Source organism: Triticum urartu, chromosome 2 (assembly GCF_003073215.2).
Source record: "Triticum urartu cultivar G1812 chromosome 2, Tu2.1, whole genome shotgun sequence".
In the NCBI taxonomy this organism is placed as follows: Eukaryota; Viridiplantae; Streptophyta; class Magnoliopsida; order Poales; family Poaceae; genus Triticum; species Triticum urartu.
In genome coordinates this window covers 150,474,716-150,490,058 of record NC_053023.1, presented here as the reverse complement: position 1 = coordinate 150,490,058, position 15,343 = coordinate 150,474,716, and the positions used below count along the sequence as shown (strand labels likewise).

At 47.9% G+C, this 15,343-nt stretch overlaps 1 protein-coding gene across 1 annotated transcript; it reads right to left on the bottom strand.

The window, feature by feature from the left end:
* Positions 1–1,916: 1,916 nt before the first annotated feature.
* Positions 1,917–4,243, bottom strand: LOC125536466 (polyol transporter 5-like). Its single transcript, XM_048699692.1, has 2 exons — positions 4,012–4,243; positions 1,917–3,892 (listed from the first exon to the last, which is right to left on the bottom strand). Exons 1-2 carry the CDS (start codon positions 4,121–4,123, stop codon positions 2,457–2,459), a joined length of 1,548 nt encoding a protein of 515 aa, XP_048555649.1. The 5' UTR covers positions 4,124–4,243; the 3' UTR covers positions 1,917–2,456.
* Positions 4,244–15,343: the final 11,100 nt, after the last annotated feature.

The window sequence follows — 15,343 nt, the reverse complement described above, 5'->3', positions numbered from 1 at the left end:
CCTTCACCATCATTCTAGAGGGGTGGACAAACCTGACCATGTTGCAGAATAAAACGAAAGAAGATGTCAAAGTCGTTGCGCCAAATGCCAGTCAACTGCTTTCTTTGATTGACAAACGTACTACCAAGATCCAAAGAGAGCCAATAGATCTAGCAACACCTACCCTCATAGGCCCTATCTCTATGTCGGTTTAGACGTTGTCGAGGTAGGGGGGGGGGGCTGAAAATAACTTATTCCAACGCGCCATCGCGTTTTACTACCTCACTGATGCCGCGGAGAACTAAATAAAGACCTACCAGAACTAAGAAAAATGAACGGTGCAGGTCCCACTCCTCTCACAGTGGACAATGCAAAACCATCAGGAGATTGAGCCGGCGGCATGGAAAAGCCTTGGGGGTCGGCTAGGCTTGGGAAGATAAATTTGCTTGAATGGGCTAGCCTTTTCATTGCTATAGTGAACTTGTTCGGGCCTTCCACATGATCAACAAAAAGTGAACATTTCGTAACCACATGATATATTATTTGTGGCATTATGTGGCAAATTGCCGCTTTTTTGCACAGGGTTAGCGACTGACTGAACAACATTAGACCGGCCCATTGGTAGATACACAATGTACCACAAGAACCGGTTTTGGGAAGGTTCGTGGCCATCTTGGGAATCTTCTAAAAGGTTCCTCAACTGATTTCCTTTTTTTTCTGTGTTTTCTTTTATTGGCTTTCCGAGTTTCTTTCTTTTTTTGTTTTTCATGATTTAGGTTTCTTTTCAAATTCACAATTTTAAAAAAATGTTTGGGACTCCACAAAAAATATCCATAATTTAAAAACGTTCCCAATTTCAAATTGTTAGCTAATTTGAAAAAATATTTGTATTTTCAAAAGGTGTTCACAAAATTTTAAAATGATTGTGTTTTGAAAAATGGTCATGTTTTCAAACAATCTTCGTGGAATTTCAAAATATGTTACCTTTCAAAAAAAATCACGGATTCAAAGAATTTCGATTTTTCAAAAAAAAACAGACATTTGAAAATTGTTCCAAATTCAAAAAATGAGTTTTCGAAAAACCATGTTTCCAAAAAAATACAAATACAAAATATGTTTGAATTTCAGAAATTGTTTGGAATTTCAAAAAAAAAATCCCGCTTCCGTAATTTGTTCACAAATTCAAAAAATGTTCCTAGTTTTTTAAATGGTAAATTTCAAAAAATGTTCGTGTTTCTGAAATTCTTCAGTATTTCAAAAAATGTTCACGTTATCAAAAAGTTCTGAAAATTAAACATTTTTGCGTTTTCGTAAAATGTTCCATTTTCAAAAAACTGTTAGAAATCAAAAGAAGACAAAACACAGGTTCGCTACATGGTCACTACAGTGCCGTCTCGCTACGATGCGTCTGCATGCGCTGCTGGCTGCAGACCTGAAGTGGGTCGGCCCGCGAAGCTTGTCTTTTGGGCGCGACGAGCGTCCAATAGGTAGGTGCTCCCCGTAACTAACCCTCAAAGAAAAAAAGGTGCTCCCCGTAACTACTTCCCTTAACACAATAAATCCATCACCAATTAGAAAAAAAACATAAATCCATCACAGCTATCGAAAACGAAGCCCGTGCATCATCACATGGCAGTGTCAAATATGACAAAACAAACTGCGTAAATTATCGTTGCACATGCATCGCCGCGAACATGCAAAAACTTAAAAAATATCAGATAATCTACTGTGCTGCACACTAGGCCTGTTTTGACTAGCTGGATACGCACGCTCAACCGGTCGAGCGCTATACCAGTAAAAAACTTGGCACAAGACCAGCTGGTTGCTTACGTTTGTTTCAAGATTTCAAGATTCCGATTCCCGTGATCAAGCCGATCAACTTCAATATTCGCTGCGGTGGCCAACCGCTACCGTTTTGTAACGAGGACACATGAATATATGCATAATGTAACCATGGCGTGCTGCCTGAAAGTACGTACGTACACCCACGTCTTTACAATACACATACTGATAGTTTTTTCTTACACATTTTCCGTGGCTCGCCTGACTCACTCGATCGGCAGGTAGATTCCTCGAACCACCGCCAGTTTTTCTCTCCTAACCAAAGCTCGCGTGCACTTGACCCATGCAGCGCGAGTACGAGACAAACGCCACGGAAGTAGCTAGGGCACACCTCTACAGTCTACTACAGTAATCTAGTCCGGCGGCGATTAGCCTTGGCATTGGCACTGTCGGATTGCTCACAGCCTGCTACCCGGACAAAACGAGCCAAATCGCGAAAAATTAAACTTATAGCACATTTAAGAAGCCATTAACGTCTCGATCGAGCTGGAGCTTGCCGTCGCTCTCCGGCAGCACCGGCCGGATCAGCGAATCTTCCCACGCTACTTCGTCATCTATGTGGCAGTGTGGCAGCTAGCTAGCCGAGACGGACGGATACAGCGCAAGTCTTCGCATCGCGATCTGCCAACTTGCGTTCAGTTGGTGGCGGCCATTTCCACCTTCTTCTCCTTCCCGGCGTCGTCGTCGGCATCCGCGGCGCCCTGCTTGTGCGTGGCCGTGTGGCCGAACAGCGAGCTCATGTCCTCCAGCGTGCGGCCGCGGGTCTCCGGCAGGTAGGCGAAGAAGAACACCCAGGCGAACGAGGCGATGCCGGCGAAGAGGAAGAAGGCGCCGCCGATGGTCATGGCCTTGGACAGCGAAATGAAGGTCATGGAGATCACGCCGCTGGTCAGGCGGTTGACGGCCACGCCGAGGGAGCAGCCCAGCGCGCGCACGTGCAGCGGGAAGATCTCCGAGCTGTACACCCAAGTGACGGGGCCGAGGCCGATGGAGAAGAAGGCCACGTAGGCCATGATGCAGAAGATGCACAGGACGATGGCCCAGGTGATCTTCTCGTCCGGGTGGCGGCTGATGACGGTGAGCCCCGTCGCGAGGCCCACTAGGGAGACGATCATGCCGCCCGTGCTGCTCAGCAGAAGCGGCCGCCGGCCGATGCGGTCGAGGAGGAAGGTGGCCACCAGGATGAAGACTGTCTTGGTGGCCCCGACGGCCACGGTGGTGCCGAGGAGGCGGTTGTCGCCCGTGATGCCGGCGCTCTTGAAAACTCGCGGGCTGTAGAGCACGACGGCGTCGATGCCCGAAGACTGCTGGAAGAAGTGGATGCCGATTCCCGCGATGAGGATGTGGCGCATGGCTTTGGTCGGGGAAAGGATGAGGTCCTTCCACACGCGCTTCTCCTCGCTGCTTCCTTTGTTTTTGGGCACGGCGACCACGTCGCCGTCGAGGTCCAGAGGGATGCCGGCGGCAGTCTTGATGTCGGCGAGGCGCTCAGCGGCCTCCTCGGGCGTGTCGGAAGTCTTGGCAAGAACAACCTTGGCGTCCGCGAGACGGCCCTTCATGACGAGCCACCGGGGAGACTCGGGCATGCCGAGCACCATGAACGCGAGCAGGACGGACGGCACCGCGCCTATGCCGAGCATGATGCGCCAGCCGAGGCGGAGGGAGAGGCGGGCGAAGGCGAAGTTAGAGACATATCCGAGCAGGATGCCGAAGTTGATGAACACCTCCGGGAAGGAGGTGAGGAAGCCACGGGCAGACGCGGGGGACACCTCGGCCGTGTACACGGGCGCGATCATAAGAGCGTACCCCACGCCGATGCCGGCCACGAAGCGGCCGAACATGAGCATGGCGTAGTTGACGGAGAAGCCCATGATGAGGGCTCCCGCGAAGAAGATGACGGCGGCGAAGACGATGGTGAAGCGCCGGCCGATCCAGTCGGACGTCCGCCCCGCCGCGAAGGAGCCAATGAGCGAGTACACGTTGAGGATGCCCATGAGGACCTCCAGCTGGGTGTCGTTGATCTTCAGGTCCTTCTGGATGTACAGCGACGCTCCGCTCATCACGCCGATGTCTGCAGACCCAAACAAACCGTGATCAGCCCATGCAAAGCACGTACGTACGTACCTACCATATGCAACAGATCCAGCCAAATGGTCTGTGCGCAAGAACTTTAGGGCGAGCTAGACGTACCGTAGCCGAGGAGGATGGAGGTCATGGAGGCGAGGATGGCGCAGGCGAAGGCGAACCTCACGTTGCCCTTCTTCTTGGGCTCGACGGCCGCCGGGAGCGCGGCGCGGTCCATCGTCGACGACGCCCCTCTGCTCGCTGCCTGAGGATTATGCCGACGAGGTCCTCCTTGTGTATAGTTTAGTGGTGCTCGAGAGCTGGTTTCTATGTGCCAGTGGAGTGTTGCGTTGCCGGGGAGGGACGTATTTATAGACACAACAGACAAGTTGGGGGCTTCAGCTCAGCTCAGAGCCAAAGACACAAGGGCAGAAGGTGGAATAGTATACGTAGGCGTGGGCCCGCATCGCGGTAACTGGCATGTGGGCCCACAGCATGACCAAGCGTGCCGTTGAATAATCATTCAGCGGTCACCGGGTGGTGTAGCTATCTCCTCTCTTGCAAAATACGCACGTCTCGCCTTGCTGCCACAGTCCCATAGGCGATGCCAGATTAATCTGCCGCACGACCACTTGGGTCTTCGCCTCGTTGGACCGGCGCTCCTGGAGTTGTTGGACGTGGTTATCACCGGATCACCTCCCGGCGCCGATATGGCTGAAATGCTGCATCGTCTCTTTTCTGACGGTCTGAATTTGGTACAAGTAATAATAAAAAATGGGATTAAGATGCATGTGGGGTGGATCAGTCGTCAATTTGCGTGATTTTATCCACCCAAAAGGAAAAGGAGAAGAAATATCTGCGTTCTTTCTCACTAGGGCAGCAGCATCCCCTTTGGATTAGGGCAAATAGAAGGGGAGAAGGCCTCCCTCGAAAGCGAACCGTACAAAGACTTGTAGCGCCACTTTCACCACTCATGCATGCTTGCATTTCATACGCAGTATTGCTGTCCTTTGAGTTTCGAGCATTAGACATGTGCTCCCTTCGATTCCAAAATGATTTAAGTCTTAGGTTTGTCCTAAGTCAAATGTACTTATGTTTGCTCAATACTTCGATAGGATTGCAAACGCTTTTACATAAGCTTCCTAGAAACCCGGCTCAATTTTCAGGGGGGCGGGGCCCCTTCCTCCTTCTTCTTCAATCACAATAATCCATCTGGCAGTGTACGTAAAGCAGGTAGCTTTGTTTACATAGATGTAGCATTGCCCCTATCACACAATATAAGATCGTTCTTCAAGCTAACAATAGTTTCAAAAACAATCTTAAATTGTGAGATGAGGGAGTATACGCCAAGATCTACAACATTAAATGCGTATAGTATGAAAATATATTTCATAAATAATCTCACGTGACTAATTTGATGTTTACTAGTAAATGCGCACGTGCAATGCACGTTGATATTTAGGCAATATATTAATTGCACGCGGATATTAGGTATGCTATTATTTGTGTGTTAATTCTATGATTAGTGCAATATTTGGTATGATATTAATTGCACGTTAAACACGTTGAACGCTCGTCATTGGAGTAGTCTAGGTCGTTGGATTGACTTAGTTGATGGTCGAGATTAGTTGGATCTGCCCCTTTGGGTCTTTTTATATTGACTATTAATAATGTATGTGCAATGCACATTTATATTAGGTAGAATATTAGTTGCACGCTATATTAGGTAAGATATATATGTTGCACGTTGGCATTTGGTAAGATATCAATTACTTTTTTCGCGGGAAGGTAGTATGTTAATTACATGGCAGATTTCATGGGATAACGTTGAGTCAAAACGTGTTTATAACCAATGGCAGTGGTGGGTAATTAGAGCGTTAAACGTGTTTGGTGCTCAACATTGAAGCGATTTGAATCGCTAAATAACATAATTTGACGGTCGAGATGGTTTGGATCTACCCCTTTGGGTCTTTTTATATCGGTATAGATAGATGATATAGATATAGATATATTCTTCTATATACTTGACAAACTTAATTATTTTTTACTATGGATAAACCCAGAGGCTAGAACTCAATTATTTTGGAATGGATGTAGTATTCTCTTGGACGCTCAATATAAACCTTGCTTGTTCTTTTGAATTAACCTGGTAGCGATTCTCTATTATACTCATATAAAAAGGTTTCTTAGTACACCTGGCATTGACATATACATTCTCTTATTTCGCAAAGAAAAAGACAGATACGATCCCTCTATGCTAATGCTAGCAAACAAAACTCCCTCTATTTCATTTTGCTTTGCACACTACTACAAGTTAAAGAAGGCACATTTTTTTGATGTATTGGCTTGCTGTGTCTTGGTTTCGTAATATGCAGTGTAATCCAAAATAACTAAGAAACTGATAAAGGCCGCCATCTAGCGCTATCATGTATATATCTGCCAATAAACTATAATTCAAATGTACAAGTTAATCCACACAGCGCGCCGGAACACACCAACGCCGGATCGCATGCTCGATCACAACCAAAAAGAAACAAATATGTTTAGTTTTTACATGCTTGAATCCAAAAGAAAAACAGTCCGACTGTCCATGCATTTCTGCCCTGCCGGGCCAACAATCCTAATCGTTTCCTTCCCGATCAAGGTGGTGATGTCACCGTCGCATAGGCAGCCTCCACGTTCGCGTTTGTGTATCCCTCGGTCGCGTCCTCGTCGTCCGCTGTTGCAATATCTGGTAGCTGATGGATTGCACGATGATTCTTGCATCGGCATCCAAAGAGTCCACATTCAAGGTCAACATCTTGGCCTCCTCCGCATTGGCGGTGATGTGCAACTTTTTTTCTCGAGCGCGGCCTTCCTCTCTTCAATCATCATCCTCCTCTGTTCGAGCTTGAGCTTCTTGTCAGTCGCCTCCATCAACAGTTTGAACCTCTCCGCCTTCTTCTCCCCCTTCACGTCCAAGCGCTTCACACATGCCTCCTCCTTCTTCGCCAAGATGTCCTCAAACCTCTCCATCAGCTTGGCTGTTGCACCTTCTTGATTCTCCCTCTCCTCCTCCCACTTCTCCCACCGTAAATTTATTCTAACCTTCTTCGGCGGTTCTTCGGTTTGGTCAGTAGGGTCACCGGTTTCTTCCACATTGGCTTGGGCGGCGGTCTTGGCTACGAAAATGTTTCACTTCGGTTGTCCATTCAACTTCAACCAACAATGCATGATGGTGAATGACTTCTTCTTGTACACCACACAAGCATGAGTAGGCTACGAAAGAATGCATATACGGCTAGTGAGCAACAAAACAAATGCATGTCCGGCTAGTGATCAACAAAACTATGCATCTTGGGCTAGTATGAACAAAAATATGCATGTCCGGCTAGTGATGAACAAAACTATGCATCTCCGGCTAATGATCAACAAAACTATGCATCTCCGGCTAGTGATCAACTTACTTGCTCGGTGATTTGAGCACCGCTAGACCACCGTGCGATGAGATGCTTCAAGTGCCCGCAACACTTGGACACGGCCTCTTGGATGGTGTACCATCGATGGAGGGACTTCCATTCACGGTTGCAGATGAGCGCGTCGGAGTAGGGCGCAAAATCCTTTTGTTCATGGAACCATATGTGAATGTTCCCCCAAAATGTTGTGCCCTTTTGCTCCGTGCCATGGATCGGATCAATGCTAGTGGACAATCATGCATCGCACAACAGCTCATCCTCCCGCATGAAGTTTTCTCCTCTACCCTTCTTCTTTGGATCGTCGGTCGTATCATCCAGATCATCATCCTCACTGTCCTCCTCCTCCACCCCCTCCCCCGACTGCTGTTCTCCGGTGGCCCAATGATGTTGTTGTTGTGTGCCATCGACGGTCTGAGTGTAGGACTGTTGCGTGGTCGTCTGGGTGTAGGTCTCCTGCTGCTGGTAGATGCCAAACTGGGTGGGATCTGAGTCTTTCACCTGCCCGTCCCCATAGCTCCCTCCTCCTCCCTCGCCTCCATCGTGGATGATGACCAACATCTCCCTGTCCTCGGCGTCTTACGCCGGCTCCCCCGCTCTAGGCATTGAAGCGAACAGCGTGTAGGCACCCATCTGCTCTTCATTCGACGTCCGTGCCCGGAGGAGAAACAGCGAAGAATACTCGGAGAAGAGCGCGTCGCGTTAACGTCGACAATGTAAGGAACCATACCGGCAGGGGTTCTCAACTGCTTGGCGGCGTAGTAATATGGAGGCTTGTAATTTCCCGGCCACTGCGCGCGTCTGTACTATTGGCACACCAATCTGGTGGCGTCCGCCATGGCCGCCACACCCAACGCCACCACCAGGTCCACCGACGGCCAACCGTTTCTTGATCTTCTCCTCCTTTGCAGCCCTCGCTTTGACGCAGTGATTTTGCCGCGTAGCCGAGCTGATCTTCCGGCGAGCGTGATGGTCGGATCCTCCGGCACCTCCGCTGGCTCCATCTCCGACAGATTCTTCGATGGTTCCATGTGTCGGCGGCGAAAGGAAGGAGAGGTGGGAGAAAAAAGCGGGAATTGGACGGAGAGCGGCGGGAGTGGAAGAAGAGAGTCGGGGATTTAACACGGAAACAATGCGGGAACGTAGGCTCCGCCTTCCTTTTGGGTGGACCAGGGGGCAGAGAGCGACGATTTGCGTGTCCGGACTCCCGCAAAGCCCCCCACATTTGTCTTCGGTTTGCGGGAGAAAACATCGTCTGTGCTAGATGGCTTTTGTGGTCTGTAACAGCGTGGTCCAGACGTTTGTGGGTCGTCGTTGGAGATGCCTAATACCCACTCTGTTCTATAGTACATGAGTATAAGTAATTCATTATGTATTGATCATCATGTGTGTTATGTAGTAATGTGTGTCAGGTGTCAACTTGATTGCATGGGATTTTGGATCGTTCCAAAGTTTATATAATAATTAAATGACATCAACATGTCCATTTAGATATTTCTTCGTGTCAGTCAGATGCCTTTTGCAAAAGCTGTCCTTATTACTCAGGGCTAAAAACTGCAATGCGCATACTAATTAAAAGGCCCCGTTGGAACGGATGAAGTACAGACAACTGCAAACATGCAGCCTGCAACGAACGGGACAAAGGACAACTAGGCATTCTCCAGCAAAGACAAAAGACAACATGCATTACTTGAATCCTAGTAGCAGCCTCTAAGCATGTCACCTGCATGTCATATATCCGCTTGATAAGATTTTAATTAAGGCGCACAAAAAGGAAGTGACCAGCCCGGTCATCTTATAGAGCATAAATGCACGTCTCAAACGGGCCTTAAATGCCCGAACTAATTGGCACCCCCCTCATATCCAGCTTAAATATGGGACGGATATACGGGGCATCCGAGCACGCATGGGTGCCTTCGCCACGTCGGATCCAGCCCAGGCTGGCCTATCTGACCACACATATTTCCTGTCCATCAGCTCGCCTGACCAAAACCTAGCGACTTCATTCCACTCTCCTCCGCCACCCAAGCTCCCGTTCGGAGATCTCGGGTCTTCTCTGGCATGGCGGGCAGCCCATTCGAGTCCTTCACCTCCAGACCCGTCGACCTCGAGCTCATCTCATGCGGCCTCGAGGAATAGATGGCCGTCTGGCTTCCTATCCGCCGCTCTCGGGAGGAGGACCGTGCGAGGCAGCGCTCAGACTCCTTTCGTTGGGAATCCATTGCGTCCGCCCAAATGGCGCATGGATCCGGCGTTGGTCGTTGCCTCACCGGAGGCAGTGCGGCTAGTCTGGCGTCCGAACGCGGTGGCTGACACGCAACCCCTCCATTGGTGCATCGAGGCCACAGACGCACCATGGGCCTTGTTTGACGAAAACATGGCGCGGCGTGCTCGCCGTGCGAGGCACTGGGCGCAGGAGGCGACGGCAGCCCTCGCGGCGGCGGATGTCGGCGAGGCGGAGTCGCATTCTCCGGTGCCCCATATGGTGCACCAGTCCGGGCGCCGCAACCGCGTCATGGTGGATGTCGCCGGCTCGTTCAAGGATAAATCCATCATTAATCTGACGTCCACCGGCACCTTCAGGTTCCAGGCTCTGAAGATGAAGAGTAGGGCATGGGAGATGGCAACGCCTTGGGTCCTGTGAGACGGCTTGTGTCCCATCCCTACTCTACCATGCCGACGACCAGATCAACACTCTGGGGAACGCAGCCGGTCGCCAGACATGGGCACGACGGAACCGGGCGAGCTCTTCTTAAATTAGGTTTCACGTTGCATGTAATAATATGGATTTAAGGTTTCTAATTTGAGGTGTCCGGTTGTAAAATCAAATATTTGAGACGTGATCGTTCACTGTCCACACGTCATTTTCAGAACACGCCCGGGCGCGTCCTCGGGCGTTTGAGGGGACGAATTTGTCAAGTCCGACTATAGATGCTCTTAAGGCATACTGTACAACTCGCAACATGTTGTGGTTTTTCCACGACCCATTCCTCTTTTATGTTTCTCTCTCCTCCTTCGTTCATCTTGAGAGCCAGCCACCGGAAGGCTCGTTGAAGCCATCTTGTGTTGGGTAACATAGCATGCAATTTCAAAAAAAAATTCCTATGCTCATGCGAGATCTATCTAGGAGATGCATAGCAACGAGAGGGGCAGAGTGTGTCCACGTACCCTCGTAGACCGAAAGCGGAAGCGTTTGACAACGTGGTTGATGTAGTCAAACTTCTTCTAGCTCCAACCGATCAAGCACCGAACGCACGACACCTCCGAGTTCTGCACACGTTCAACTCAATGACGTCCCTCGCCTTCTTAATCCAGCAAGGTGTCGGGGAAGTAGATGAGTTCCGTCAGCACGATGGCGTGGTGACGGTGATGGTGAAGCGATTCTAGCAAGGCTTCGCCTAAGCACGGCAAAACTATGACCGGGGTGTAAAGTGTGGAGGGGGCGCCGCACACGGCTAACAATTGACGTTGTGTGTTCTAGGCGCGCCCTTCCCCACATATATATAGGTGGAAGGGGAGGAGAGGCAGCCAAGGGGCGCCCCAAGTAGGATCCAAATCCTACTTGGAGTTTCCCAAGTGGTGCCCCCTTCCATATATCATCGGAGAGAAAAGGGAAGGGAAAGAGAGAAAGGAAGGGGGGGTCGAACCCCCTTTTTCCTTTTCCAATTCGGCCTCCTGCCTAAGGGGGGTGCGCCACCCCTTGTGGGCTGGTGTGCTCCCCTCTTATGGCCCATATCTTTCCCCCAGGGGTTCCGGTAATCCCCCCGGTACCCCGATACACTCCGGAACACTTTCGGTGCTCGAATACTACCGTCCTATATATATATATATATCAATCTTTACCTCTCGACCATTTCGATACTCCTCATGATGTCCGTGATCTCATCCGGGACTCCGAACAACATTCGGTCACCAAATCACATAACTCATATAATACTAAATCGTCATCGAACGTTAAGCGTGCGGATGAAAGTGCAACTATCCCTAGGTGGTTTTGGTAATTCCTAACAACATATAGCTCATTGAGCTAATGCTATTTCAAGATTAATATTTCAGGAAAGCTCAATGATTGGCATGGCATGGATGAGAAAAGTGGACCCCTCAAAATTCTAAGGACAAAAGGATTGGCTCAAGCTCAAAGCTCAAGACTCTACATTTTCTATTTTAGTGATCCAAGATCACATTGAGTCTATAGGAAAAGCCAATACTATCAAGGAGGGATGAGGTGTTTCTTAATGAGGCTCTTGCTCAAAATGCTTAGTGATATGATCCAAAGCCCTCAACTACCTTCTCACATCCACATATGACCTAAACCAAAAGTCAAACTCGGCCCCACCGATTCTTTCTATCCGGCACCACTGAGTTCAGATGTCATAGCCACTGCCACAAACCCTAGGCAAATCGGTCTCACCGATAGGGATCTCGGTCTCACCGAGATGGGATTGTAATCTCTCTATTTCCCTTCGTAACATTTCGGTCTCACCGAGATGAGTGATCAGTCCCACCGAGATTGCAATGTAAACTCTGTGTTTCCCCTTCGTAACGTTTCGATCTCACCGAGATGAGCGATCGGTCCCACCGAGTTTACCTGACCAACTCTCTGGTTAGCTTATTACCAAAATCGGTCTCACCGAGTTTGTGTAATCGGTCTCACCGAGATTACGTTATGCCCTAACCCTAACCATATCGGTCCTACCGAGTTGCATGTCGGTCCCACGGAAAATCCAAGAGGTCACTAGCTTTGCTGAATCGGTCCGACCGAGTTTATTAATTCGGTCCCACCGAGATTGGCAAGTTGTGTGTAACGGTTAGATTTTGTGTGGAGGCTATATATACCCCTCCACCTCCTCTTCATTCGTGGAGAGAGCCATCAGAACGAACCTATACTTCCAACTTACTTTTTCTGAGAGAGAACCACCTACACTTGTGTTGAGGCCAAGATATTCCATTCCTACCATATGAATCTTGATCTCTAGCCTTCCCCAAGTTGCTTTCCACTCAAATCTTCTTTCCACAAAATCCATATCCTGTGAGAGAGAGTTGAGTGTTGGGGAGACTATCATTTGAAGCACAAGAGCAAGGAGTTCATCATCAACACACCATTTGTTACTTCTTGGAGAGTGGTGTCTCCTAGATTGGCTAGGTGTCACTTGGGAGCCTCCGACAAGATTGTGGAGTTGAACCAAGGAGTTTGTAAGGGCAAGGAGATCGCCTACTTCGTGAAGATCTACCGCTAGTGAGGCAAGTCCTTCGTGGGCGACGACCATGGTGGGATAGACAAGGTTGCTTCTTTGTGGACCCTTCGTGGGTGGAGCCCTCCGTGGACTCGCGCAGCCGTTACCCTTTGTGGGTTGAAGTCTCCATCAACGTGGATGTACGATAGCACCACCTATCGGAACCACGACAAAAACATCCGTGTCTCCTATTGCGTTTGAATCCTCCAAACCCCTCCCTTTACATTCTTGCAAGTTGCACGCTTTACTTTCCGCTGCTCATATACTCTTTGCATGCTTGCTTGAATTATGTTAAGATTGCTTGACTTGTCCAAAGTTGTTAAAATCTGCCAAGAACTAAAATTGGTAAAAGGATAAGTTTTATTTGGTCAAGTAGTCTAATCACCCCCCTCTAGACATACTTTCGATCCTACAAGTGGTATCAGAGCTTTGGTCTCCATTTGCTTTGATTTCCATAGCTTTTGGTAGTCATAGCCTTGGTTTCACAACCTAGGAGGGTATGGCGTCTAGCGAGGGAAATTACCACCGTAGAGGTCCTTACTTTGATGGTACTAATTTTGCTAGTTGGAAACATAAGATGAAAATGCATATTCTTGGACATAACCCCGCCGTATGGGCTATTGTGTGTATTGGCTTGCAAGGTGAATTCTTTGATGGGAGAGAACCAAACCATGAAGCTACCGCGGAAGAGTTGAATATGCTGCAATACAATGCTCAAGCTTGTGATATCCTCTTCAACGGATTATGCCCCGAAGAATTCAACAAAATCAGCCGTCCTAAGAATGCAAAGGAAATTTGGGATACTTTGATTGATATGCACGAAGGTACCGAGTCCGTCAAGGAATCCAAGTTGGATGTGCTTCAAAGTCAGCTTGACAAGTTCAAAATGAAGGATGGTGAAGGTGTCGCTGAAATGTACTCTAGGCTTGCTCTTATCACAAATGACATCGCTGGCTTAGGAAGTGAAGAGATGACCGACAAATTCATCATCAAGAAGATCCTAAGAGCTTTGGATGGAAAATATGATACCGTATGCACATTGATCCAAATGATGCCCAATTACAAAGATCTCAAGCCAACGGAAGTCATCGGAAGAATTATTGCTCATGAGATGTCACTCAAGGATAAGGAGGAGCTCCATAACAAGTCAAGTGGTGCTTACAAAGCCTCATGTGAAGCTCCCACATCATCAAGTGAGAAACAAACCTTCAATGAAGAATTGAGCCTAATGGTGAAGAACTTCAACAAGTTCTACAAGAGTAGAAGAAAAGAGAGAAGTTCCAAGTCAAGGTCCTACAATGACAAAAGATCTTCTAGTCGAGAGCGAAATTGCTACAATTGTGGAAGACCCGGACACTATTCCAATGAGTGTACGACACCCTACAAGAGAAGAGAAGATAAAACGAATGACAATGGTAAGGAGAAGATTGAGTTTCTAACTAAAGAACTAAACACTCTTAAGTTAGCTCATGAAACTATCTTAGGAGATCATCGAGAACTTTTAAGGACTCATGAGAAATTACGTTTTGAAAAGCTCAACCTTGAGCAAGAGCATGAGTTCTTAAAGGCAATCAATGATGATCTTCGCAAGAAAAGTTCTTCTTACATTGCCAAGCATTTACTCTTATCCACTTACATGCCTCAAGTCAAGTCTAGTAACAAGAACAAGAAAGATTCTTCCTCTAGTAGTAACAATAATCATGCTAAATCCAATGTTGTTGCTTCTAGTAGTTCTCTTGATTCCACTAATGATTCTCTTAGCCAAGTTACACTTGAGCAAGGAAAATAGCTTATTGAAGGGAATTATAGAGAAAGGTGTTTACAAGAGCCTTGCCGGGAGTAAGCAATTCGAGGAAATTGTACGCAAGAAAGGAAGACACCAGAAGAACCAAGGTGTTGGTTTTGAACGAAAGTTCAATGCCAATGGAGTTGAGTGGTGTAGCGACCTGACCCAAATGGATCAAGTCTCTGTGCTTAAGTGTCATCCCTGGATCGGTATGCTGACACACACAGTACTCGAAGGATTTATAACAGAGGTAAATCACATGTATAAAGTAACGTAAATACTATTACCTCAATCCATATAGCGGAAGCAACAAGGTTGTGGATTCCCATCAACACCAACGGCAAAGTTGAGTGTAGAAATCGTAACCCTAACGTATCACTTACTCGTCGTAAGAAACCTGCAACATGAGACGTTGCAGCCCGAAACGGGTCAGTACATTGAATGTACTGGCAAATTCACACCATAGAGAAAATGATGAACAATGGCTATCACTATATGCATATATGGCTGGTGGAAAAGCTCTATGGTTATAAGGTTTTTGCGAAAAGCCAATTTTTCCCTACTGCAAAGGAATAAATTTATTTAACTATCATGGTGGTTGTTGAACATTGAGAATGGTTGACAGCATTCTCAATCCCAATTAAGTAACATCATTAAACCCAACAATATTCATTTAAAGTAACGTGATGAGATCAACAGGATAATCCAAGAACTAGATACTCAAGATGTCCATAACCGGGGACACGGCTAATCATGATTAGTTTATACACTCTGCAGAGGTTTGCGCACTTTTCCCCACAAGACTCGATCGCCTCCGTTTGGTTTCTCGCACTACAGTGTGTTTGAGAAACGGATGACCGAGACATAGTCTTCCAGAAGAACTAGCACCTTACGATCGGGTAGACCGTACCACCTACATCCCCTACATCTGCTAGTCTACCACTGTAAGAGTTCGCACAACTTAGTCAACTATGCCAGAGCCCATA

Coding starts and splice junctions, on each gene's coding strand:
- LOC125536466 (XM_048699692.1), bottom strand. CDS start 4,123: ATGGACCGCGCCGCGCTCCCGGCGGCCGTCGAGCCCAAGAAGAAGGGC. Junction 3,893..4,011: donor CTCCATCCTCCTCGGCTACG/GTACGTCTAGCT, acceptor TTGGGTCTGCAG/ACATCGGCGTGATGAGCGGA.